The sequence below is a fragment of the Somniosus microcephalus genome, chromosome 1 (assembly GCF_052327205.1).
Source record: "Somniosus microcephalus isolate GS21.2 chromosome 1, FLI_Smic_1.0, whole genome shotgun sequence".
NCBI lineage: Eukaryota > Metazoa > Chordata > Chondrichthyes > Squaliformes > Somniosidae > Somniosus > Somniosus microcephalus.
Window position 1 is genome coordinate 165,539,179 of NC_140987.1, and position 24,388 is coordinate 165,563,566.

Here is a 24,388-nt window from a genome sequence, read left to right on the forward strand (position 1 = left end):
GGGGATGTTGCACTTTTTCAAGGAGGCTTTGAGAGTGTCCTTGAAGCGTTTCCTCTGCCCACCTGGGGCTCTCTTGCTATGTCGGAGCTCCGAGTAGAGCGTTTGTTTTGGGAGTCTCGTATCGGGCATGTGGATGATGTGACCCATCCATCGGAGCTGATCGAGCGTGGTCAAAGCTTCAATGCTGGGGATGTTGGCCTGAGCGAGAACATTGACATTGGTGCGCCTATCCTGCCAATGGTCCAGTGGGTCAATGATGGCACCCATGTGGGTATCAAGGGACATAGAACAAAGGTGGGTAAATGGAGTTGAAGTACAGATCAGCCATGGTCTAATGGAATGGCGGAACAGGCTTGAAAGCCTGAATGGCCTTCCTACCTTCCTATGTTCCTATGTTCATCACCAGTACAAATTGGTGGAGCGTTGGTGGCACATGCTCCGCCCATTTGTACCTCAAAATTGTAGCCGGGGTCCTACGTACGTCATAGGACTTCGATTTGCATATTACAATTGGCCTCCCATCTGAAGCAGGTGGGTGCTCTGGCTGCCCTTCCCAGGACTATAACTGTCCTTAATACAATAATCTATTGAATGTGCAGTGCATCACTGTTAGTTGCTGAAACATGTAACTTACCATAATCCCTGTGAGTAGACAAACTCCTTTCCCACAATATGTATTCGGTACCATATCACCATAGCCAATGGAGAGAAAGGTGATAGAAATAAGCCACATTGCTCCAAGAAAATTGCTTGTGACATCTTGACTATCATGATATCTGTAAACCAATTAGAATATCATTACACGACTGATTCCTACTGTAATAAAAGTGCACATTTCAGTTGTTACTATAATTTTTTTTGGACTGGACCTTCTCTCTAGTGTGCAAAATACAGAAATCCTTCCTCCATGTATATATTTGTAAAAATACTTTTTGAATTGTAATGATGACTGTCATACCCCAATTACACTACACATTTATGATTAGATAAATCTGGCAAAATCTGGTCTCTGACTGGTGATAATATGAACTCAGGCAAACCATAACCTGGGTTCGGGAGTTAGTCAATTTACCCTGTAACTCAGAACAGTATAGTGACAAAAATTACAGAATAGATACAGAATCTGAATCAAGAACTGCTCAGAGGCTGAAGATATAGGAAACATTATAATATGGTATTATGAATCTAGAGCCTTTGAGGGAAAGCATATAAAGATCACTTGTTCTTTTTCCATTCACTCTTGGATTACTGAAAGCAAATTTCAAACAGACGATGAAATAAAACTAATTAAGGAAATAAAATTAACATTTAGAAAAGTATTACAATAAAATTGTTAATGTTTATGTGCCTCAATCACCAGATAAAGCCACTAACCCAATACACATAGCAAAGAATAATAGGATGTTAAGGTACATAACAACAACAACAACTTGTATTTATATAGCGCCTTTAACGTAGTAAAATGTCCCAAGGCGCTTCACAGGTGTAATAAAAGAAAAAAAAATCAACTTGACACCGAGCCGCATAAGAAGAAATTAAGGCAGGTGACCAAAAGCTTGGTCAAAGAGGTAGGTTTTAAGGAGCGTCTTAAAGGAGGAAAGAGAGGTAGCGAGGCAGAGAGGTTTAGGCAGGGAATTCCAGAGCTTAGGGCCCAGGCAACAGAAGGCACGGCCACCAAAGGTTGAGCAATTATAATCAGGGATGCTCAAGAGGGCAGAATTAGAGGAGCGCAGATATCACGGGGGGTTGTGGGGCTGGAGGAGATTACAGAGATAGGGAGGGGCGAGGCCATGGAGGGATTTGAAAACAAGGATGAGAATTTTGAAATCGAAGAGTTGCTTAACTGGGAGCCAATGTAGGTCAGCGAGCACAGGGATGATGGGTGAACAGGACTTGGTGCGAGTTAGGACACAGGCAGTCGATTTTTGAATGACCTCAAGTTTACATAGGGTAGAATGTGGGAATGTAAGATATTGTAACATAGCAAATGGGAATACATTTTTTCTTATATTTCTTATAATGACAAAAACAGCCTCCTCACCATCTCCAAAAGATTAGTAAAATTGATTTCTTAGTTCACTAATTCTTAATTAGCAACAGTCTGTTACATTCAGTGAGGACTAAACTCAAGCAAATCCTTCATATCAGGTGTTCATATCAACTACAAATAACAGCAATGTACATGGCGAATAAGAAAATTAATATTTCAAACGAATGAACAAACTAATACTAAATCTCAATCAATTATCGATAGATATCAGCATTGGAATATGCACTCTTGCAATGTCATCATTGGATCATCCAATCCTGCTCTAACATTCTGGCCTACAAATTGGGCCATGTAATTTTTCAGGTGCTACACAGCCTCCTAAAGCCCCAAATGGTGGGCAAGAAGTGCGCACACATTTCTGCCTGGGAGTCCGCCGACCGCCATATTGTGTAAGGACAAACAAGAGGTGTCCTTTAGCCACGCCTGAAGCAGGCGTTAAACAGTTTGCATATGCAAATAAGGGACCTAATGTCTGCTTCAGGTCCCCGCTGCAACATTGGTTTGCCCCGAGGCAACGCCAGCCCTAAAGAAATGGCTGCAAATAAAAAGGTAAGTTACTTACCTGTAAAGTACCATCCGATCGCTGTTGCTGCCGGCCCACCAGGCTCTGAGATCCCCGACCTGCTGATCTCAAGGCCCTGACCCCAGCCTCTGCTCATCCCCCGGCCCCGACCTCTCCGCGCCCTCCAACCTCCCTCTCCACCGCCCTGGCCACCGATCCTCTCCCCCACCCAGGACCCGCAATCACCGATCCCCCACCTCAAGGCTCGTGGTCCCTCACTTACCTAAGGGCCACTGTATTCCGTCATTCCGGACAGCTCCTCCCGCAACACTTGCCTCATGGTAATGAAGTCCAAGGCCCAATATCTGGGGCTCCTCAGATCTCTGCATTCTGATGCGGGGTATTGACCCTGCCCGGTGGGAAAATTGGCGCTCCTGAATTTGTAGGTCTTTGGCTGCGATTTTGCCAACTGAGGCAAGTCCGGGGCGGCTGGAGTCGGTGTCGGGGTCCCAGCCCGCTGCCAATGCAGCCTGCACTCTCCAAGCGATTTTTCATTGATTGGGCTTGTTAAGCCCTCCCTGCGAGGTTCCCAGCCAATTAATAGGAAGCGGGTCTGATGACATCATTGGATGACATGTCATCAGCCGGTTTCCTTAAACAGACCATGGCCAAATTGATCTTGACAGTTCTGCTGTCAGTTTTCTACAGCATTGAGGTGCTGCAAACACTGACAAGCACTGCACCCAGGCTCTCCCATGACTCCCTCCATATGCTTATGCAGGGAGTCACAGCAGGCAGGGAGGTTCTCTTCCCTTCCCATAGGCGGGAGAGACCTCCCCAGGAGATCAATGCAGCCTGGTTGCACATTGCACAGGAGGTCACAAGCAGGGATGTCGTCAGGAGGACCAGCTGCAGTGGCACAAACCTTTCAATGATCTGAGCAGATCACGAAACGTTACTGCAAAGCCACACTCAACCTCATCCTGCTGTGCCACTCATCAGATCCCCATCACTCTGCCTTCCCTACCCTACTCCTGCACATCCTTACTCACACCAACTTACCTTGCACCTCCACCTATCCCTCGCTATCTACATTATCACTTCCCCATCTCACTACCCACCCCTCACACTCACCCTCATCCTATTGCAATCATATGAACTAACAACACACAAGGATAGGCATTTGGGTGGTTTAGCCAATGTTCATGTGAAGCTTTTGTTAATGTGTTGTCAAATACTGAAATCTATATTTTCAACACTTTACCTTATTGGACAGATCTGTGCTCACCTTTGGAAGTGTCTTAGTGAGTTCCAGTGAATGTTGAGACATAACTCGCCCTCCTCCCCCCGCCGCCCCCCCCACCCCCTGCCCAATTGTGATGAGTGTGAAAGGAATGGCTTGAACATTATAAGGATGCTTTATGGTGCTGGTGTGGGGTGGTGTCAACCTGGCACATCATGTGGCAGCCAGGGTGTACAGCATCAAGTGAAGTAAATCTGGCCATGGTGAAGTCATCGATGGCCTCCCGGGCAGCAATGTGGTCGGGTGCTGATGCCCTGTGTCCTGTGCAGCATCAGGTGATTGCGGAGAAGGTTGGTATTGTTGTTGGTGATGTTGGCGTGTCTGTTGATTTTGGTGTTGGGGCTGGTCATGGAGGGATTCAGAGGAGCAAAGTGAGATTTTTCCAAGGGCACCGATGTTGCTGGAATAGATGGCAGCTAAAGTTGAGATGACAGAAGCGATCTGTCAATGGTGAGAGAGCTTGCTCCAAGGAGATGACAGTTGATAGAGAGTTTACTCCAAACACTTCCAAACTGCATAAAGCTCAAAAGTGTTTTCCAGGTCCTGAAGGTTCAAGCTTCTGACATTGGAAAGTGAACAGCTGTGAAATTGTAGCTTTCATACCACTTTTGCAGCTGTCACCTATTCACAGCAATGGGGAGAGATAGAGAACCCGACCTAATTACCTGACATGATCTCCAAACAACGTGAACCCCATTAAAAAAGTGGTAAAATAGAAATAGGCTGGCAACATAGTAGTTAACAAGCGTTTAACAAGCATTTAACTGTCTTAAATGCCTCCCCCGCCACTTGGTGTCAGGTCTGTTCTGAAATCGCAGACCCGTCACTTTGGAAACTTACGTGGAGGCGGTTTCAGAGTGGGCTCCCAACCTGCTGTCAATCATTTTGATTTTGACAGCGGCCCTGCCTCCAACCCGCACTCTGAGCGCTGGCAAAATCGCAGCCTTTGTATCTATCGTTTAGCTTTTTACTTTTTAATAGGTCATTCGCTTGGTCTGTAACTTTCGGCAATCTGTTCATTTATTTTTTATAATCTCTACAATGCTGTCCATCACTCAAAAGCCACACAGATTGTCCTACCTCGCTGTCATTATTAGAGCCTATAATTAGATATCAGGATTGAATAAAAAATATATAGAAATATTAAGCACAATAAACAAATGTTTCATTTAGTGCCCGGTAGTTTGTTTTGTCATGGAGATGGGCATATCTATATATTTTTAAGAGTCTTGCAACTGCCAATATTTCCTGTCCACGATTCATACTTCCTGTTGTCATGATTTTTGAGTAACACTTTCAATGTAAACACTATAATGGGGAAAAACTATGAAAGGTACAGAAGCACCTAACCATCTGTCACGCTGTAGTTACAGGCCTCCCATTCCTTGTGGTGCTGTGGTACAAGCCACACAGGTTTCCCATTAACTATGTATTTGTGACTTGATGAGCAGATCCTGGCAAACTGTGCCTTTCACATAGGGGTAGACATTCTCAAAGATGGAAGTCATCCCATGCTAACTGTAGTTTATACTTGGTTGCGTCTGGGAGGATGGCACTTCTTCAGTGCACCCCGAAACTCAATGGAATTTATGCATTTCTGAAGCAGAACCCTGGCAAACATCAGGCCTGGCCCAAGTTCCTGGCCCCACAAAAGCACAATTATAGACTTACTCCCTGCCCCATATCAGGAATTTTGTAGTTACAATAATTACTTTGGCGAATAACTTAAATGATCACTATAACCGACTGACCAGTGTGAATGATTCCTGGTGACTATTGTATTGCACAGCAGTGCTGCTCAGAGCTTAAACAGTTGAACAACAAAAAGCCTGTCCTCCCAGAAATCATTGTCCCGCTGAAACCACTGGAATGATGAAGAGGAGGAAGACTATCAACAACAACAACAACAACGTGTATTTATATAGCACTTTTAAAGTAGTAAAACATCCCAAGGCGCTTCTCAGGATGTTACAAAACAAAATTTGACAACGAGCCACATAAGGAGATATTAGGGCAGATGACCAAAAGCTTGGTCAAAGAGGTAGGTTCTAAGGAGCGTCTTAAATGAGGAAAGAAAGGTAGCGAGGCAGAGAGGTTTATGGAGGGAATTCCAGAGTCTAGGGCCTAGGCAGCTGAAGGCACGGCCACCAATGGTGATGTGATTGAAATCAGGGATGCTCAAGAGGGCAAAATTAGAGGAGCGCAGATATCTCAGAGGGTTGTGGGGCTGGTGTAGATTGCAGAGATAGGGAGGGGCGAGGCCATGGAGGGATTTGAAAACAAGGATGAGAATTTTAAAATCGAGGCATTGCTTAACCGGGAGCCAATGTAGGTCAGTGAGCACAGAGATGATGGGTGAACGGGACTTAGTGCGAGGTAGGACACGGGCAGCAGTGTTGGGGATGACCTCAAGTTTACGTAGGGTAGAATATGGAAGGCCAGCCAGGAGTGCATTGAAATAGTCATGTCTAGAAGTAACAAAGGCATGGATGAGGGTTTCAGCAGCAGATGAGCTGAGACAGGGGCGGAGTCATGGAGGTGGAAATAGGCAGTCTTAGCGATGGCGCGGATATGTGGTCGGAAGCTCATCTCGGGGTCAAATATAACACCAAGGTTGCAAACAGTCTGGTTCAGCCTCAGAGAGTTACCAGGGTGAGGGATAGAGTGGTTGGCCAGGGAATGGAGTTTGTGTCGGAGACCAAAGACAATGGCTTCGGTCTTCCCAATATTTAGTTGGAGGAAATTTCTGCTCATCCAGTACTGGATGTTGGACAAGCAGTCTCATAATTTAGAGACAGTGGAGGGGTTGAGAGAGGTGATGGTGAGGTAGAGCTGGGTGTCGTCAGCGTACATGTGGAAACTGATGCTGTGTTTTCGGATGATGTCGCTGAGGGGCAGCATGTAGATGAGAAATAGGAGGGGGGCCAAGGATAGATCCTTAGTGGACACCAGAGTTAATGGTGCGGGATTGGGAAGAGAAGCCATTGCAGGTGATTCACAGAATCACAGAAACCCCACAGTGCAGATAGAGGCCATTTCGGCCCATCGAGCCTGCACCGACACATATCCCATCCGATCCCCGTAACCCCTACACCAACACATATCCCACCCTATCCCTGTAACCCCACGCATTTAATCCCCCTAACACTAAGGGTCAATTTATCATAGCCAATCATCCTAACCCGCACATCTTTGGACTGTGGGAGGAAACCGGAGCACCCGGAGAAAACCCACGCAAACACGGGGAGAATGTGCAAACTCCACACAGACAGTCGCCCGAGGCTGGATTCGAACCCAGGTCTCTGGCGCTGTGAGGCAACAGTGCTAACCACTATGCCACCGTGCTGCCCTGGTTCTCTGGTTACGATTAGATAGATAAGAATGGAACCAGGCGAGTGCAGTCCCAGCTAGCTGGACGACGGTGGAGAGGTGTTGGAGGAGGATGGAGTGGTCAGCCATGTCCAAGGCTGCAGACAGGTCGAGAAGGATGAGGAGGGATAGTTTACCTTTGTTGCAGTCACATAGGATGTCATTTGTGACTTTGATAAGAGCCGTTTCAGTACGGTGGCAGGGGTGGAAACTTGATTGGAGGCATGCAAGCATGGATTTCCAGGAAAGATGGGCACGGATTTGGGAGGCGACAACACGTTCAAGGACTTTGGAGAGGAAAGGAAGGTTGGAGATGGGTGGTAGTTTGCAAGGACGGAGGGGTCAAGGTTTTTTTTTTGAGGAGATGGGTGATGACGGCAGATTTGAAGGAGAGGAACAGTACCTGATGAGAGTGAACCGTTACCAATATCAACGAACATGGGAACCAGAAAAGAAAGTTGGGTGGTCAGCAGTTTAGTGGGAATAGGGGGTCGAGGGAGCAGGAAGTGGGTCTCATGGACAAGATGAGCTCGACAGGGATAAACGTCACATTCCCCCATTATTTTCAATGCAAGTTTAGCATTTCATGCATACATGTAAATTATTGATAAAGTACTGACTTAAGTAATTATCTAAAAGATTTTGCAAAGCACTATGAATCATCACGCCAGTAATTGTCTGAATTGGTCAGTGCTTTCTTTTGAAATTACATTTTCCTTTAATGGTTACATCTAAAGTTGAATTCTCCAAATCAAATTGAAGGTAATTTAGTTTTACTGCACTGCTGTCTTGCTTTCTAAATGTTATAATCCACTTATATTCATAACAAATAAATAACCACCACAAACAATGTCTTTTATTAAGAAACCTGAAGAGTGTAATCAATTTATATAAGTGAGATCAGTTGTGCTAATTAAGTAAAATCAGATTTAGAAATAATATTAGAAAATAAAGCTTCCAAGCACTTCAGAAACTTGGATCCTGTCTCTATGAAATGCGGGCCCTGATTTTGCAAGAACAGCAAAACCAGGGTTGTGCTCAACTGTGACTCCCTGCATATGGAAACGTGCCCCAGTTGGGCATTTAAAGGGCTACTGCTTGCCAGTAAAGGACAGTTGGTTATGTTTCTATCTTACACTGGAGCCCACCCACCTGTTAAAGCACAGGTGCAAGCAGCATGGACAGAGGCTGCAGATAAGATGAAGTTCTATCTTGTTTTAATCTGGAATCTGTCCCTTTTATTCAGTCACAATAAAAATGAGTTCAAAAGCACGGCGCATTATCCCAATCTATAGTAATAAATATGTTGTGAAGCTTGTTGGTTGGTTTTCAAGGTTACAGGCTTGAGACGAAACAAACCACATATTTCAAATAAATACACACTGCGTGATTGGTTCAGTTATGTGTATGACATCCAGTTATTCTTAAATCCAAGTGTTAATTATCAAAATCCAACAAATCCCAGCACCCAAAGAGTATTTAAGTTGATGGGATTGCTCATTAAGATGATTTAGCAGCGGAGAATTGAATGGTGTTGAATAGATTGGAATCTTCCACTCACTGGAAAATTCTTTTTTTATTCATTCACGAGATATGGGCATTGCTGGCAAGGCCATCATTTATTGCCCATCCCTAATTGCCCTTGAGAAGGTGGTGGTGAGCCGCCTTCTTGAACCGCTGCAGTCCATGAAGTGAAGGTTCTCCCACAGTGCTGCCAGCTAGGGAGTTCCAGGATTTTGACACAGCAACGGTAAAGGAACAGCAATATATTTCCAAGTCAGGATCATGTGTGACTTGGAAGAGAACTTGGAGGTGGTGGTGTTCCCATGTGCCTGCTGCCCTTGTCCTTCTAAGTGGTAGAGGTTGTGGGTTTGGGAGGTGCTGTCGAAGAAGCCTTGGCGAGTTGCTGCAGTGCATCTTGTACACGATGCACACTGCAGCCATAGTAAGCTGGTGGTGGAGGGAGTGAATGTTTGAAGTGATGGATGGGGTGCCAATCAAGCGGGCTGCTTTGTCCTGGATGGTGTCGAGCTTCTTGAGTGTTGTTGGAGCTGCACTCATCCCGGCAAGTGGAGAATATTCCATTACACTCCTGACTTGTGCCTTGTAGATGGTGGAAAGGCTTTGGGGAGTCAGGAGGTGAGACACTCGCCGCAGCATACCCAGACTCTGACCTGCTCTTGTTGCCACAGTATTTATGTGGCTGGTCCAGTTAAGTTTCTGATCAATGGTGACCCCCAGGATGCTGATGGTGGGGGATTCGGCGATGGTAATGCCACTGAATGTCAAGGGGTGGTTATTAGACTCCCACTTGTTGGAGATAGTCATTGCCTGGCACTTGTGTGGTGGGAATGTTACTTGCCACTTATCAGCCTAAGCCTGAATGTCATTCAGGTCCTGCTGCACTGCGTGCACAGACTGCTTCATTATCTGAGGAGATGCAAATGGGACTGAACACTGTGTAATCATCAGCGAACATTCCAACTTCTGACTTTATGACGGAGGGAAGGTCATTGATGAAGCAGCTAAAGATGGTTGGGCCTAGGACACTGGCCTGAGGACCTCTGCAGAGATGTCCTGGGGCTGAGATGATTGGCCTCCAACAACCACAACCATCTTCCTTTGTGATAGATAAGAGTCCAGCCAGTGGAGAGTTTTCCCCCTGATTCCCATTGACTTCAGTTTTACTAGGGCTCCTTGATGCCACACTTGGTCAAATGGTGCCTTGATGTCAAGGGCAGTCACTCTCACCTCACCTATGGAATTCAACCCTTTAGTCCATGTTTGGACCAAGGCTGTAATGAGGTCGGGAGCGGAGTGGTCTTGGCGGAACCAAAACTGGGCAAATGTGAGCAGGTTATTGGTGAGGAAGTACTGCTTGATAGCACTGTCAACGACATCATCCATCAACTTTGCTGATGATTGAGAGTAGACTGATAGTAATTGGCCGGATTGGATTTGTCCTGTTTGTTGTGGACTGGACATGCCTGGGAAATTTTCCACTTTGTCGGGTAGATGCCAGTGTTGTAGCTGTACTGGAACAGCTTGGCTAGAGGCACAGATAGTTCTGGAGCACAAGTCTTCAGCACGATAGCTGGGATGTTGTCGTGGCCCATAGCCCTTGCTGTATCCAGTGCGCTCAGCTGTCTCTTGATATCACGTGGAGTGAATCAAATTGGCTGAAGACTGGCTTCTGTGATGCTGGGGGCCTCAGTAGGAGGCTAAGATGGATCATCCACTCGGCACTTCTGGCTGAAGATGGCTGCAAACGCTTCAGCTTTGTCTTTTGTATTCACGTGCTGGGCTCCGGCATCATTGAGGATGGGGATGGTCATGGAGCCTCCTCCTCTTGTTAGTTGTTTATTTGTCCATCACCATTCACGACTGGATGTGGCAGGGCTGCAGAGCTTTGTTCTGATCTGTTGATTGTGGGATCGCTTAGCTCTGTCTATAGCATGCTGCTTCCACTTTTTAGCATGCATTTAGTCCTGTGTTGCAGCTTCCTCAGGTTGGCACTTCATTTTAAGGTATGCCTGGTACTGCTCCTGGCATGCTCTTCTACACTCCTCATTGAACCAGTGTTGGTCCCCTGGCTTGATGGTAATGGTAGAGTGAGGGATGTGCCAGGCCACGAGATTACAGATTGTGGTGGAATACAATTCTGCTGCTGCTGATGGTCCACAGTGCCTCATGGATGCCCAGTTTTGAGCTGCTAGATCTGTTCTGAATCTATCCCATTTAGCACAGTGGTAGTGCCACATAACACGATGGAGGGTGTCCTCAGTCTGAAGAGGGGACTTCGTCTTCACAAGGACTGTGCGGTGGTCACTGCTACCAATGCTGTCATGGACAGATGCATCTGTGACAGGTAGATTGGTGATGATGAGGTCAAGTAATTTTTTCTCTTGTGTTGGTTCGCTCACCTCCTGGTGCAAGCCCAGACTGGCAGTTATGTCCTTCAGGACTCAGCCAGCTCAGTCAGTAGCGGTGGTACCAAGCCACACTCATTGATGGACATGGAATTCTCCCACCCAGAGTACATTCTGTGCTCTTGCTACCCTCAGTGCTTCGTGCAAGTGGTATTCAACATGCAGGAGTCATAGGCCTAGAAATTCACTATAGCCCCGTTTGGGGTGCCAGCCTCGCCAGGGCGCTAAAAGTAGCGCCCCAGAAGCAGTCGCGGCCGCCCACGTCTATGGGTGCTCAGGAGAGAGAGCACCTATAGTTACCGATGGAAGTGGCGAACGGGACGTGGAGGAGCTCACCATCTACTTCCACGAGGGAAGGTGGCCAGGGTGGCTGGGGTCCAATTCGACTCAGTACTCTAGCCAGACCAGGTTCACGTACGGGGAGGCCTCCCTCCTGTGCGCCAGGGTACAGGTCATTGCCACAAGGGTCAGCGTCACCGTAGGGAAACGTGTATGTTTAACATGCAAGGGACAGATTCCTTTGGATAGGTGGTGGTGGCTCAGAAAACTGAGCAAGGATATGGGAAACCCCACAGTCGAGTGGGAACGATTGGGGAACAATACCCATCGGACGATTACAGGGACTCACGGGGGATTGAGTGTGTGCTGGGACAAGTGGTGGGAACCGGATCAGGGGATTTATGTCTGTATATGGGGGTCAGAGAAGGTCTGCCCCACAGGCATATCCATCATTTTCCACTGGAAATGGCAAGATGCCGGGGAGGGGGTGGAGTGGGATTCCAGCCTGAAGGCATGCGCGGTCCCATACTCCCCGATCCCAGTGAATGCCACTGAACTTGTGACCCGCCCCCGAAAGCCCCTGCCCACGACCCAGGCAGCAAGGACACACAGGGAGGGGTGCCCCGCCACCACCAAGGGACCAGGGAATGGGCTGGTACTAGTGCCGACGGATCAGGTGCTATACCAGGGGGTACACTATGCGGTAGCCTCCGTGATTTTAAACCTCACCGAGGTACACTTACCGGAGTGGTGCCCCAAAGAGACAGAACAGCTATACCAGGCCCTGTTAAAAGAGATGTTTAGGAAATTCTACGAGTTCGATTTTGCCAATGTAGACAAGACAGAACTGTACACTACACACCATGAGTATTTTGGTAATACGGGGAGACAAAGAAGGGGAGCCTGGAATGATGTTTTTACGGCATTTAACACAGGGTCCTCTGTCATTAACAGTCTGGATGACATAGAATTGCAGACACAGATAAACGGTTTAAAAACTCAATTGAGGAAAATCTTAATGGATGAAAATAAGGTAGTAGGCTCAGAGTTACATGAGGACCAGGCCATGACGGTCCATTTAAAAGAAATAATAGCTGAGCCAGAGAAGCACGCAAAGACTGTAAATGCCCTTATAAGAGAGGACAGAAATGCTTCTGACCAGGCTGCACAGAACGAGGTGTGCGTACTGTACGGGGCATGGTTGCTAGGTGAGGGCCGCAGAAACCTGGAGGATTTAAAACAGGGTTTAGTCCCCTCCTGGATCAGCAACAAGCACCTCACAGCCCTCCACCCATTTGAGAATGCATTGAGCCCGTGTCAACTCCGGCTAGCTTCTGAGGCCTACCCAGTCCCAGTAGATTGTGGACATTCAAACCATACTCTTATGGGTATAGTAGTAAGGATGCCGGTCATGGGTGGGACAGCCCGACCCGCACCGGTATACAGGGTAGAGAACATTGGAGTCATTCAAGGGGGTGCACACATCCGTTTCACAGCGGTCCCACCTTATGTCATAAAGTGGGAGCACGCTATGACAGGTACTGACCTCTCGGGGTGCCGGAGCCGGGGAGCACACATAATACTGTGTCCCCAGCACTTGAACGCCTATTCTAAACCACAGTGCGGGTTTAAAGCTGCTGGCGCAAAACCTATAAACTGTACCATGGAGGTAATGGCACAAGACCATGTTCCCCCACAGGTAGCATATATAGGAGGTGGGACATATTGTGTCACGACAGGTGCGCCCCACTACCAGCATGGACAGCATAGCTGGTGTCCGGTAAGTGACAGCAGTTTCTGCTTTAAACCCGAGGCAGAAGTTCAAGTGGCCCAGGAACGAATTGTCCCCATTCCTGAACCCTCCACTGTAAAAGAGAATTTCACCAACCTACAAAAGTATGTAGCGCATTTCGGCTACGAAATCCCCCCTCTCCCAGAACACCTTACCAAAATATTCAAAGCAGTAATAGTCTCACGGAAACATTTCTACACTCTGGAGCAGAAGACGGTAGAGATAGGGGCCAAGATATTGGATATTGTGGTTCCACCCTGGTGGGACATTTTTGAAAACATAGATGTCCCTTCATGGATTAGACTGGCTTCCCACATCCTCGTGGTTTGCCAGCTGGGAATAGTATTGTACCTAGTGTGCACTCAGTGCAAGGGAAAAGGCCAGATACTAGAATTCTGAAACCAAAGGACCTGGAAGGAACACTATGTTAAGGTGGAGGGAGATACACCTGTTTGAATTTTTTTGTGTTTATGAATAAAGATTGTAGTTTTTTTGTGTTCCTTTTGTTATTTTTAATAAAGATTTTCGACATGTTGTTTTAATAAAGATGTATGTGTACCAAGTGGTGCAGGGGTGTTGGTTCCTCCATGCTTGGATGTGTGTAAACGCCTGTATTCTGTCTATGTATGCTTATGTACACTACATTTTTACAGAATGGGAAATGCATGTGTTATGGGATCGTAGATAGGTAATTACAGGGGAAGATTGACTATGGAGGGTCGGGAACTTTGCTCACCTTGTCAGGATGATACTTAAAGCAAGTTTAGTATCAACAGGTGGGAGTGTAGGGTTCTCAAAATTCCCACATTCCCCGAAAGTTATGGATAAAGGGGCCCTGTATGGACAAGTTATTAAAAAGGTGTACCCAAAATGGCTTCTGAAACCTCGTGACCAAAACCTACAGGATTTTAAAAGCAAGGCCCTGCAAAAGGCAGGCTCTTTCAAAACGTGAAATGAAACCTAACATGCATGGATCTGTGAAAGACTTTGTAAAGCCAGACAGCTAGGTAAACACAGAATATGCATTCTTCATCTTGGAACAGATCAAGTCAGGATGGACCTAATCTTGAGGCCATTAACTTTCTGCATAAATAATCGGTAACAGCTCACAGTAGCTACCAAAAGGCCTTTGACAAGGTGCCACACAAAAGATTATTGCTTAAGATAAAAAATCACAGGATTGGGGGTAATATTCTGGCATGGATAGAGGATTGACTATCTAACAGAAGGCAGAGAGTTGGGATAAATGGTTCATTCTCAGAATGGCAATCAGTAACTAGTGGTGTTCCGCAGGGGTCGGTGCTGGGTCCCCAACTCTTTACAATCTATATTAACGATTTGGAGGAGGGGACCGAGTGTAACATATCAAAGTTTGCAGATGATACTAAGATGGGAGGGAAAGTAGTGAGTGAGGAGGACATAAAAAACCTGCAAGGGGACATAGACAGGCTAAGTAAGTGGGCAGAGATTTGGCAGATGGTATACAATACTGGAAAGTGTGAGGTTATGCACTTTGGCAGGAAAAATCGTAGAACAAGCTATTATCTTAATGGCAAGAAACTGGAAAGTACTGAAGTACAAAGGGATCTGGGGGTCCTGGTGCACGAAACTCAAAAGGTTAGTATGCAGGTGCAGCAAGTGATTAAGAAGGCCAATGGAATGTTGGCTTTCATTGCTAGGGGATAGAATATAAAAATAGGGATGTATTGCTTCAGTTGTACAAGGTATTGGTGAGACCGCACCTGGAATACTGCATACAGTTTTGGTGTCCATACTTAAGAAAAGACATACTTGCTCTCGAGTCAGTACAAAGAAGGTTCACTCGGTTAATCCCGGGGATGAGGGGATGGACATATGAGGAGAGGTTGAGTAGATTGGGACTCTACTCATTGGAGTTCAGAAGAATGAGAGGCGATCTTATTGAAACATATAAGATTGTGAAGGGGTTGGATCGGGTGGATGCGGGGAGGATGTTCCCGATGATGGGTGAAACTAGAACTAGGGGGCATAGTCTTAGAATAAGGGGCTGCTCTTTCAAAACTGAGATGAGGAGGAACTACTTCACTCAGAGGGTGGTAGGTCCATGGAATATGCTGCCCCAAAAAGCTGTAGAAGTTACATCATTACATAAATTTAAAACAGAAATAGACAGTTTCCTAGAAGTAAAGGGAATTAAGGGTTACGGGGAGCGGGCAGGAATTTGGACATGAGTCTAGGTTCGGATCGGACATGGCCCTGTGGGTAGTGGAGCAGGCCCAGGGGCCGTGTAGCCTGATCCTGCTCCTATTTCGTGTGTCTAATTCTGTTAGATTCAGGAGATGGTTCTGTGATAGTAGATTGGCGGTTAGGATCAGATCAGCCATGATCTTATTAAATGGTGGAGCAGGCTCGAGGGGCCGATTGGCCTACTCCTGCTCCTATTTCTTATGTTCTTATGTTCTTATGTTAAGCCAGGAAAGACGATTAAATTTCATAAATAACAAACAGCCAGGATATCGAAGCCATTAAACAAGGAGACAACCGCCCCAATAGCCGTTAAAGTGAATGACTGTAATCACTTTAGACGAGCCCGCCAAAAAGTAGACAAAGAACTGACCTGATTTGGTGCGCAGATAAGGGGCGAAGAACCGGGTATAATTGTAGGCCCACCGGTAGCCAGCTTGCTCTCTTGCCTCTCGCTCTTGCCTCGTGCCTCGTCGCGGGCTCTCGTCTCCCTCCCCGCGCTGCTCGACACCAAGGACGCCCATCACAACACCGGGGGCCAAACACAGGAGGAGAACAGGACCCAAACCGAATGCACACAGGACACACGGGACCACAAACGGGCAGACGAGACGAGACAAACGGCAAAACCGATAAGGCAGAGAAGGGCAGTGAAAAAAGAAGCATTGGGGACAAGCGGGTACGCACCCCGGCCTAGTTATAAGCTGGTGTTTGAAGCATGGGTAGAAAGATCAAAATAACGATATAAACCGCCAACCGAGCCCCAACCGCAACAAAACCGTCAGCGACCAAACCACCACCAGAACGACAACCATTCCTGCAAGGTGAAGTACCCAACGAAAGACTTTACACCATTTCTCTAACGGAGGAAAAGGAGGGTACTTTACACAGACGACTCCACCGCTGCGCCCTGGGACCACGTGATGACGGCAGGCCCCAAAGGACAACAAGGGTGAACCCCAAAACCACAACCGGCTTAGTCGACAGGTTTCGAACTGTCAAGGAAACCCCATTGGTGAGCATAAATCCCTGACCCCATAGCTTAATCTAGTTAGGTATTGGGGGTGGGATAAGGATAAGGGGATTTTTAATGTGTTTGTTCCCTTGATGTGCCGTGTGTTCCCCATTCCCAAATAAGTGTAATTTTATATGCCTGTAATTATTCTAGTAATTCTCAGTGTTTTGACTTTATTCTGCCTTTAATAAAAATTACGGTTTTCTTGCACCAAACCAGTTGTCTACTCTATTTCTGTATCGCCGCCTGTACCTAAGTCCGGTGTTTAGAACCCAGGGGTATGGGAGCGATTCAAACTGCTCAGAGACAGTCAGGGGCAGAGCTAACTGAGCACACGCCACCCCCTACAGTATGTAATGGAACCAACCAGGGAGCAGGCTATCTTGGATCTAGTACTATGTAATGAGACAGAATTAATAAATGATCTCACAGTAAAGGATCCTCCAGGAAAGAGTGATCATAGCATGGTTGAATTTCAAATTCAGTTGGAGGGTGAGAAAGTTGTATCTCAAACCAGTATCCTGATCTTAAACAAAGGCAATTACAGTGACATGAGGGCAGAACTGGCTAAAGTGGACTGGAAAAATAAATGAAATGGTAAGACAGTTGAAATGCAGTGGCGGACATTTAAGGAGATATTTCATAACTCTCAACAAAAATATAATCCAGTGAGAAAGAAAGATTTTAAGAGAAGGGAGCACCATCCGTGGCTAATTAAGGAAGTAAAGGATGGTATCAAATTGAAAATGAAGGCATACAATGTTGCCAAGATTGGTGGGAGACCAGAGGATTGGGAAATTTTTAAAAACCAGCAAAGGATGACTAAAAAAATAATAAAGAGACAGAAGATGAATTATGAGAGTAAACTGGCAAGAAACATTAAAACAGTTAGTAAGAGCTTCTACAGGTATATAAAAAGGAAGAGGGTAGCTAAAGTAAATTTTGGTCCCTTAGAGGATGAGACTGGGGAATTAATAATGGGGAATGGCAGAGACTCTGAACAAATATTTTGTATCTGTCTTCATGGTAGAAGACAGTAACAACATCCCAATAATGGATAATCAAGGGGCCACAGGGAGGGGGGAACTAAAGACAATCACTATCATTAAGGAAATAGTACTTGGTAAAATAATGGGACTAAAAGATGACAAGTCCCCTGGACCAGATGGCCTGCATCACAGGGTCTTAAAGAAGTGGCTGCAGAGATAGTGGATGCATTGGTTGCAATATACTAAAATTCCCTGGACTCTGGAGAGGTCCCAGCGGATTGGAAAACCGCAAATGTAACACCCCTATTTAAGAAAGGAGGGAGACAGAAAGTAGGAAACTATAGACCAGTAAGCCTAACATCTGTCATAAGGAAAATGCTGGAGTCCTTCATTAAGGAAGCAGTAGCAGGGCATTTGGAAAAATCATGAAGCAGTCAAACAGAGTCAGCATGGTTTTATGAAAGGGAAATCATGTTTAACAAACTTGCTGGAGTTCTCTGAGGAGGTAACGAGCAGGGTGGACAAAGGTGAAATTTGGATTTCCAGAAGGGATTCGATAAGGTACCACGTAAAAGGTTATTGCATAAGATAAGAGCTCACGGAATTGGGGGTAATATATTAGCATGGATAGAGAATTGGCTAACTAACAGAAAGCAGAGTGTCGGGATAAATGGGTCATTTTCCGGTTGGCTAACGGTAACTAGTGGGGTGCCACAGGGATTGGTGCTGGGGCCTCAACTATTTACAATCTACATTAATGACTTGGATGAAGGGACTGAGTGTAATGTAACCAAGTTTGCAGATGATATAAAGATGGGTGGGAAAGCAAGTTGTGCAGAGGACTTAAAGAACCTGCAAAAGGGATATAGACAGGCTAAGTGAGTGGGCAAACATTTGGCAGATGGAGTATAATGTGGGAAAGTGCAAGGTTATACAATTTGGCAGGAAAAATAAATAGGCAAATTATTATTTAAATGGAGAGAGATTACAAAATGCTACAGTTCAGAGGGACCTGGGGGTCCTTGTGCATGAAACACAAAGTGCTGGATTTTCATCGGGCCGTTGAGGCGGGATTGGAGGCGTGCGGGGTGCTAAAATCACAAAAACTGCCAGGCGGGCCCAACCCCGCCTCCAAGCAATTTTCAAAAAATCGTGTCCACTGGTCTCATCTCCGTCCCGCCTCCAAGAGGCGGGATAGGCCGTTAAGGTCCTTAACAAGCACTAAATTGCCTCTATAATGCCATTTTGATAGGCCTTGGTGATTTTAACCCTTTTCCGACGTGAAGCACGCCTGTTCTGAAACACGACGGTGAAACCTGGCGGTAGCACAATTGGTTTGCTGACTAGTAGCTGCAGCTCCACCATTAAATAGGATATTTGATCAGCCATCATTTGCAGGTGGCAGGACTTTGTTGTCTCAGGTCTGGGGGAACTTTTAGAAGGCATAACCACAGCTGACATCCATCTCCAGTGTGACCTCCTGGGAAACCCCTCTCGCCACCTTCACTGAGCGCTTCCTCAACTGAGGCATATACCAAGTAATCCTAAGCCCTCAATGTGGAAGTCCCATTAGCGAAATGACACACGCCACAACTACAGCAGTAGCCATTAGATTTTTTATTTACAGTAATCATCTGATGGCTTTTTAACATAAAACATCAAATTTCACCCAAGTGAGTGTCACTAGTGACTATTTGTGCAGTATTTTTCTCTTACGCGTGCTCCTACGTGGTGCTTCCCCTGTGGCTTCAGCAGATGTGGAGGCCCCTTGCTCACTTTCCTGCTGCTCCTGTCTCGACAGCTTTGGCGGGCGTCCTCTGGGGTTGCGAACCTGTGAGGGCTCGGCAACAGTCTGCTGCTCCTGCGGCTGTGCAGGGGTTGAGACGCCGATCTCAGATGGGTGTGGACCCTGGTGGGGCTCTGACCGAGGGCTCTGCAGTGGCATGGAAGTGTGAGCGCTTGGAGAGGAGCCCCCACTTCCTTGATGTCTGCCACCAACTTCCCTCTCATGGGTCAGGTCCCCCTCAGCGCTTGCAAGTGGCTTGAGAGCACCTTGCTGCACATCAGGGGGGCCATGGGGACCCGTATCTGCACTGGCAGTCCTACTCAGAAGGACTTCCATGAAGGTCTGGTTTCTCTGTTCAATAGATGACCATCGCTCCTCCAGAGATGTCATTCTATTCAGAACACTCACCATGTTTTCTGCATTCTGGCGACTTATCACCTCCATGGAGGTTGCCATCCTTTTCATGGTGATGCGTTCATGTGCCAATGACTCCACAAAGGCTCTGCTCATGTTCGCAATGGACTCCTCCGTTCGCTCCACACTCGCAGCGACCCTGGAGACAAAACCTGCCAGAGACTCCTGCATCTGTTCCTGGAGTTCCAGCACCGCTGATCTTATGGATGGACCCAGAGGCAGAGGGTCGACATGCAGCTGAGCCGAGCTGGCAGAGTCGTGCGCCCTCCGACTAGGACTCTCCACTGCTGTCCCTGTCTCCACAATCTGCTGATGCTCACTTGTGAGCTGTGATACACCAGGTGAGAACACTACTCTATCTCGCGATGGTCCCACCAAGGTGTGAGCGTCTGCGCTGGTGCTGGGTGCGCTGAATTCTGCTGACGCTGCACCCTCAGAGGTTGCAGCTTCCTCTGAGGAGTCTGGATGCTCAGACTCTTCCTCCTGGCTAGTGGGGACGGGTGCTTGCGATGGTCCTGTGGGGGAGTAAAGGAAAGAGTTAGAGATGTGATGCCAAGGTTACATGCACATTGCATATGATCATAAGTCCCTCTGTTAGAGCTTCAGAATCATTATCAGCAACTCATGCAATGTCATTGAGAGAGATGGAAAACTTTTCTGTCACCAGCTTGCTGTGATGCACCCATCTGTCTGTCCCCCACTTGTGCATCATCCTCCACTCCCACGATCTCCAGGACCGCATCCTCCCAGGGGGTGAGGTGGGTTACTGAGGGTGGCCCTCCTCCTGTCCTCGCTCTTTCCCTCTTATTGTGAGCTCTCTTTTCCTGCAATGAGGGAGACAAGTGGAGGTTGAGTGAGAATGAAGGAGTGAGTGTAGAGAATCCATAGCATAGATGCTTAGAAGGAGACAAAGATGGAGTGAGGTGGCAAGACCAAGGGCCCTCCCTGTGTGTTGTAAGTTGTTTTCATAGCATCAGAGTGATAGGGAGTGTGAGGGCTGCATAGTCGAATAGTTAGGTGAATGTAACCATAGAGAGAGAGGGAATGGGTAAGGGTGCATGGATGTCAGTGTCAAGTGGGATGTGGAGGAAGAGATTGCTAAAGCTGAGTGCTGGTGAGGAGAGGCAATGGGGATCAGATTGAGGGTGATGGGAAATGCATACTCACTTTCCAGTGTGCAGAATGTCATGAAATCTCTTCCTGCACTGAAGCCAGGTTCTGCAGGTTACTGACAAGGAGTTGACCTCCTCTACCACCTGGATCCACACAGCCTTGGTTTGCTGGGGAGGCTTCTTCCTCCCTGAAGAAGGGAAGAGCACCTCTTTATGTGCTCTTGCTCCCTCCACTAAAGCCTGCGGGGCAACGTCATCGAAGCGGGGTGCAGACCTAGGTCTCTGGCTGGCCGTTCTTCCTGCAGGTGCCTCTCACTGCAAAGGCCAAAAGCTTGGCAGTCTGCAGAAGAAGCAAGGCTTGTTGCAGACCTTAAATGCAGCAGCAATGATGACGTCATCGGAGGCGACTTTCAGACTGGAAAAACTCATTGGCCATGGGTTCCCACACATTGGAACTCAATTGGCCAATTAAGTTAAAATCGCATAATTCTCCCACATCGATTTAGAATCGGGTGGATAACGCGAAATGCGGATTACACGACCCCAGCCCGCCTCAGTATCAAAATCCAGCCCAAAAAGTTAGCATGCAGATACAGCAAGTAATCAAAAAGGCAAATGGAATGTTGGCCTTTATTTCAAAGGGGTTGGAGTATAAAAGCAGGGAAGTCCTTCTACAACTGTACAGGGTATTGGTGAGACCACACCTTGAGTACTGCGTACAGTTTTGGTCTCCTTATTTAAGGAAGGATATACTTGCATTTGAGGCAGTTCAGAGACGATTCACTAGGTTAATTCCAGAGATGAGGGGGTTGACTTATGTGGAAAGGTTGAGCAGGCTGGGCCTATACTCATTGGAATTGGTTGGGCCTATACTCATTGGAATTTAGAAGAACGAGAGGTGATCTTATTGAAACGTATAAGATTCTGAGGGGGCACGACTAGGTAGATGCAGAGAGGATGTTTCCCCTCATGGGGGAATCTAGAACGCGGGGGCACAGATTTAGAATAAAGAGTTGCCCTTTTAGAACTGAGATGAGGAGGAATTTCTTCTCTCAGAGGGTCGTAAATCTATGGAATTCTCTGCCTCAGAGAGCTGTGGAGGCTGGGTCATTAAATACATTTAAAGTGGAGATAGACAAATTTTTGCAAGATCAGGGAGTGAAGGGTTATGGGGAGCGGGTGGGGAAGTGGCTTTGAGCCCAAGATCAGCCATGATTTTATTGAATGGCAGAGCAGGCTCGAGGAGCCAAGTGGCCTATTCCTGATCCTATTTCTTATGTTCTTATGCTTTCCAGGACCTGTCTGGCCCAAATTACTGTGATGGCAGTGTGACTCTTTTCATCAAATCACACCTTGCTTTCTCCTTCTATTCCTCTTGTACCATCTCCTCCTTCAAGTACCTCTCACCTCTCCTATAAAATTTTCTGTGTCTACCACGCCCCCCAAGCCCCACCCCAAGTTTCAACCAATTATTCTCCTTCCTTTCCTTGCTCAGTCTTTGCACTGACTGACTCATCATCCTTGATCATTTAAATCTCTATCTCAGCTCCCTTTGTGCTCTCTCCTCTAAATTCACTCCGCACCTGTCCTTCCTAAGCCTCTCCCTCTGTATAAACTCTCCTACCCATTTCACAAAATCCCCCTTGACCAAACATTTCCTGTGGCCTCTCTAATCCCTTGATCTTGATCATGGAGAAGGCCACCTCCAACCACTTCCTTGTATCCATCACCACCCACATCCCCCTAACCCCTTCCACACCCACTTCCTTCTGTGTCGACCTCTTGAAGAAAAGGATTTCGCCCCCAAGGCATTTCAACTACAACTCCAAGGCATTTTTAAACTCCCAGCTGCCTAGCCTATGGACCTCCATTCGACACGATACTTCTGCACCTGACGATCTGCTCAACTACTCTTCACCTCCACCTTTGATGTCCTTGTTTCCAGCAAAACCATTACTCTCATCCTGATCGTCCCCCCAAATGTCCCACGTTTTTGCTCCCTCAAGTTCAAGGGACGCAGACTTGAGAGTATCTGGCGCACAACTGGTTTAACCATCCATCACTGTATCTGGCTGGACCATATTAACTGCTATTGGGCCTCACTATGCCAAAACTGACCAGTACTCCAGGATAATCTGGAGAGCAAAGATAACCCCAAGCTTTGTTTCTCCCCTACCAACGGTCTCTTTAAACTTCTCTCCCCTGCTCCCTCCACACTCATCTCCAACAAGTGTGACGTGCTCATGGACTTTTTTGTCATTAAGATTGAGACCATCCATTCAGATGCCTCTGTTTGTCCCACCCAAATTATCCTTGTCCACCAAGTCAAACTTCCCCTAAGGCTCCCCCGTCCTAGCCCTGAACTGATGCCTTTCTCTAGTTTCTCTCCTATCTCCCTTCATGCTCATTCTGAATTAATTTTGTCCATGAGACCCAACTTCTGCTCCCTTGACCCCCACCTCCTACTAAATTGCTGACCACCCAACTTCTCTCATAGCACCTCATGCTGGGTAACATTGTACATGGTTCCCTCTCCTTAGACACTGTCCCCCTCCTTTCAAAACCACCGTCATCACCTCCTTCTCAAAAAAACCACCCTTGACCTCTCAGTCATTGCAAACTACGATTCCATCTCTAACTTCCATTTCCTCTCAAATCCATGCCCATCTTTTCTGCAACTCCATGTTTGACTCTCTCCAATCAGATTTCTGTCTCAGCCATAGTACCCATCAAAGTCACAAATGTAATCTTCTATGTTTGTGACCATGGTGGATTTTCCTTCCTCGTCATCTCTGCAACCATTGACAGTCAACCACACCATCCTCTTTGGACACCTTTCCTCCAATGTTCAGCTCAGTGGGATGCCCACAAATGATCAGATTTATTGAATTCAGTTTGACAACATGCCCCGGTGGGATTTAAACCTACAACTTCTGAGTTGCTACTCCAGTATCATAACTATTAGGCTACAATACCCATCTCCATTTCAGCTACCCTTTCCCTCTCTCGCAACATCAACCTCCCACCCAATGGAATCAGACACATGAAAATTCACCCCATAATTTCCCATTTCTGGCATCATCCTGGCGAATCTGTGCTTTCTCTATGGCTTTAGTGTCTTTTCTATAATGAGGTGGCCAAAACTGCATATCCTAAGAACAAATAAAACAAAAAATCACCTAGGATGAGATTACTGAGTGCCGCGTCCAGTTAAAACATTGGGTAGGATTTGGGGCAGTGATAGACAATGTGGATATGAAACGAGGCAAGAGGGGTGAAACAGAGTAAGGAGAAAGTGTCAGAGGAGTAAGGGGAAAGTCAAGGTGTGACTTGCTGATAAAGGCCATTCTGCCACCACCGTTGCACAATCTTCTGAGAGAGGCGAAATAAAAAAAGAGAAAAAAGGTCTTTGGCCAATTTTGGAAAAATTGGTGGGAAATTCTTTTCGAAATCCCTATGATAATCAAGCAAATTGCCAGGAAAGTGGGGCATGTTCTTTATTTTGTACCATATGCCACACTGATTGAACTAAATGAGTCCAATCATAATGGTCATTCTGTATGTTCATCTTACCATGAAATAAAGCAAGTTATCAATTTGTATCAGGCCTCAGCTCACCAGTTGG

General features: G+C 46.7%; 1 protein-coding gene across 2 annotated transcripts in view; it reads right to left on the reverse strand.

Moving 5' to 3' along the window:
- kcnn2 (potassium calcium-activated channel subfamily N member 2) overlaps nucleotides 1-24,388 on the reverse strand; it is a 312,018-nt gene that overhangs the window by 79,598 nt on the left and 208,032 nt on the right. For both annotated transcript variants that reach the window (XM_085987085.1, XM_085987086.1), the window contains exon 4: nucleotides 635-776. In XM_085987085.1, the coding sequence (XP_085843211.1) occupies nucleotides 635-776 (142 nt within the window). The remainder of the gene's footprint in view (nucleotides 1-634; nucleotides 777-24,388) is intronic.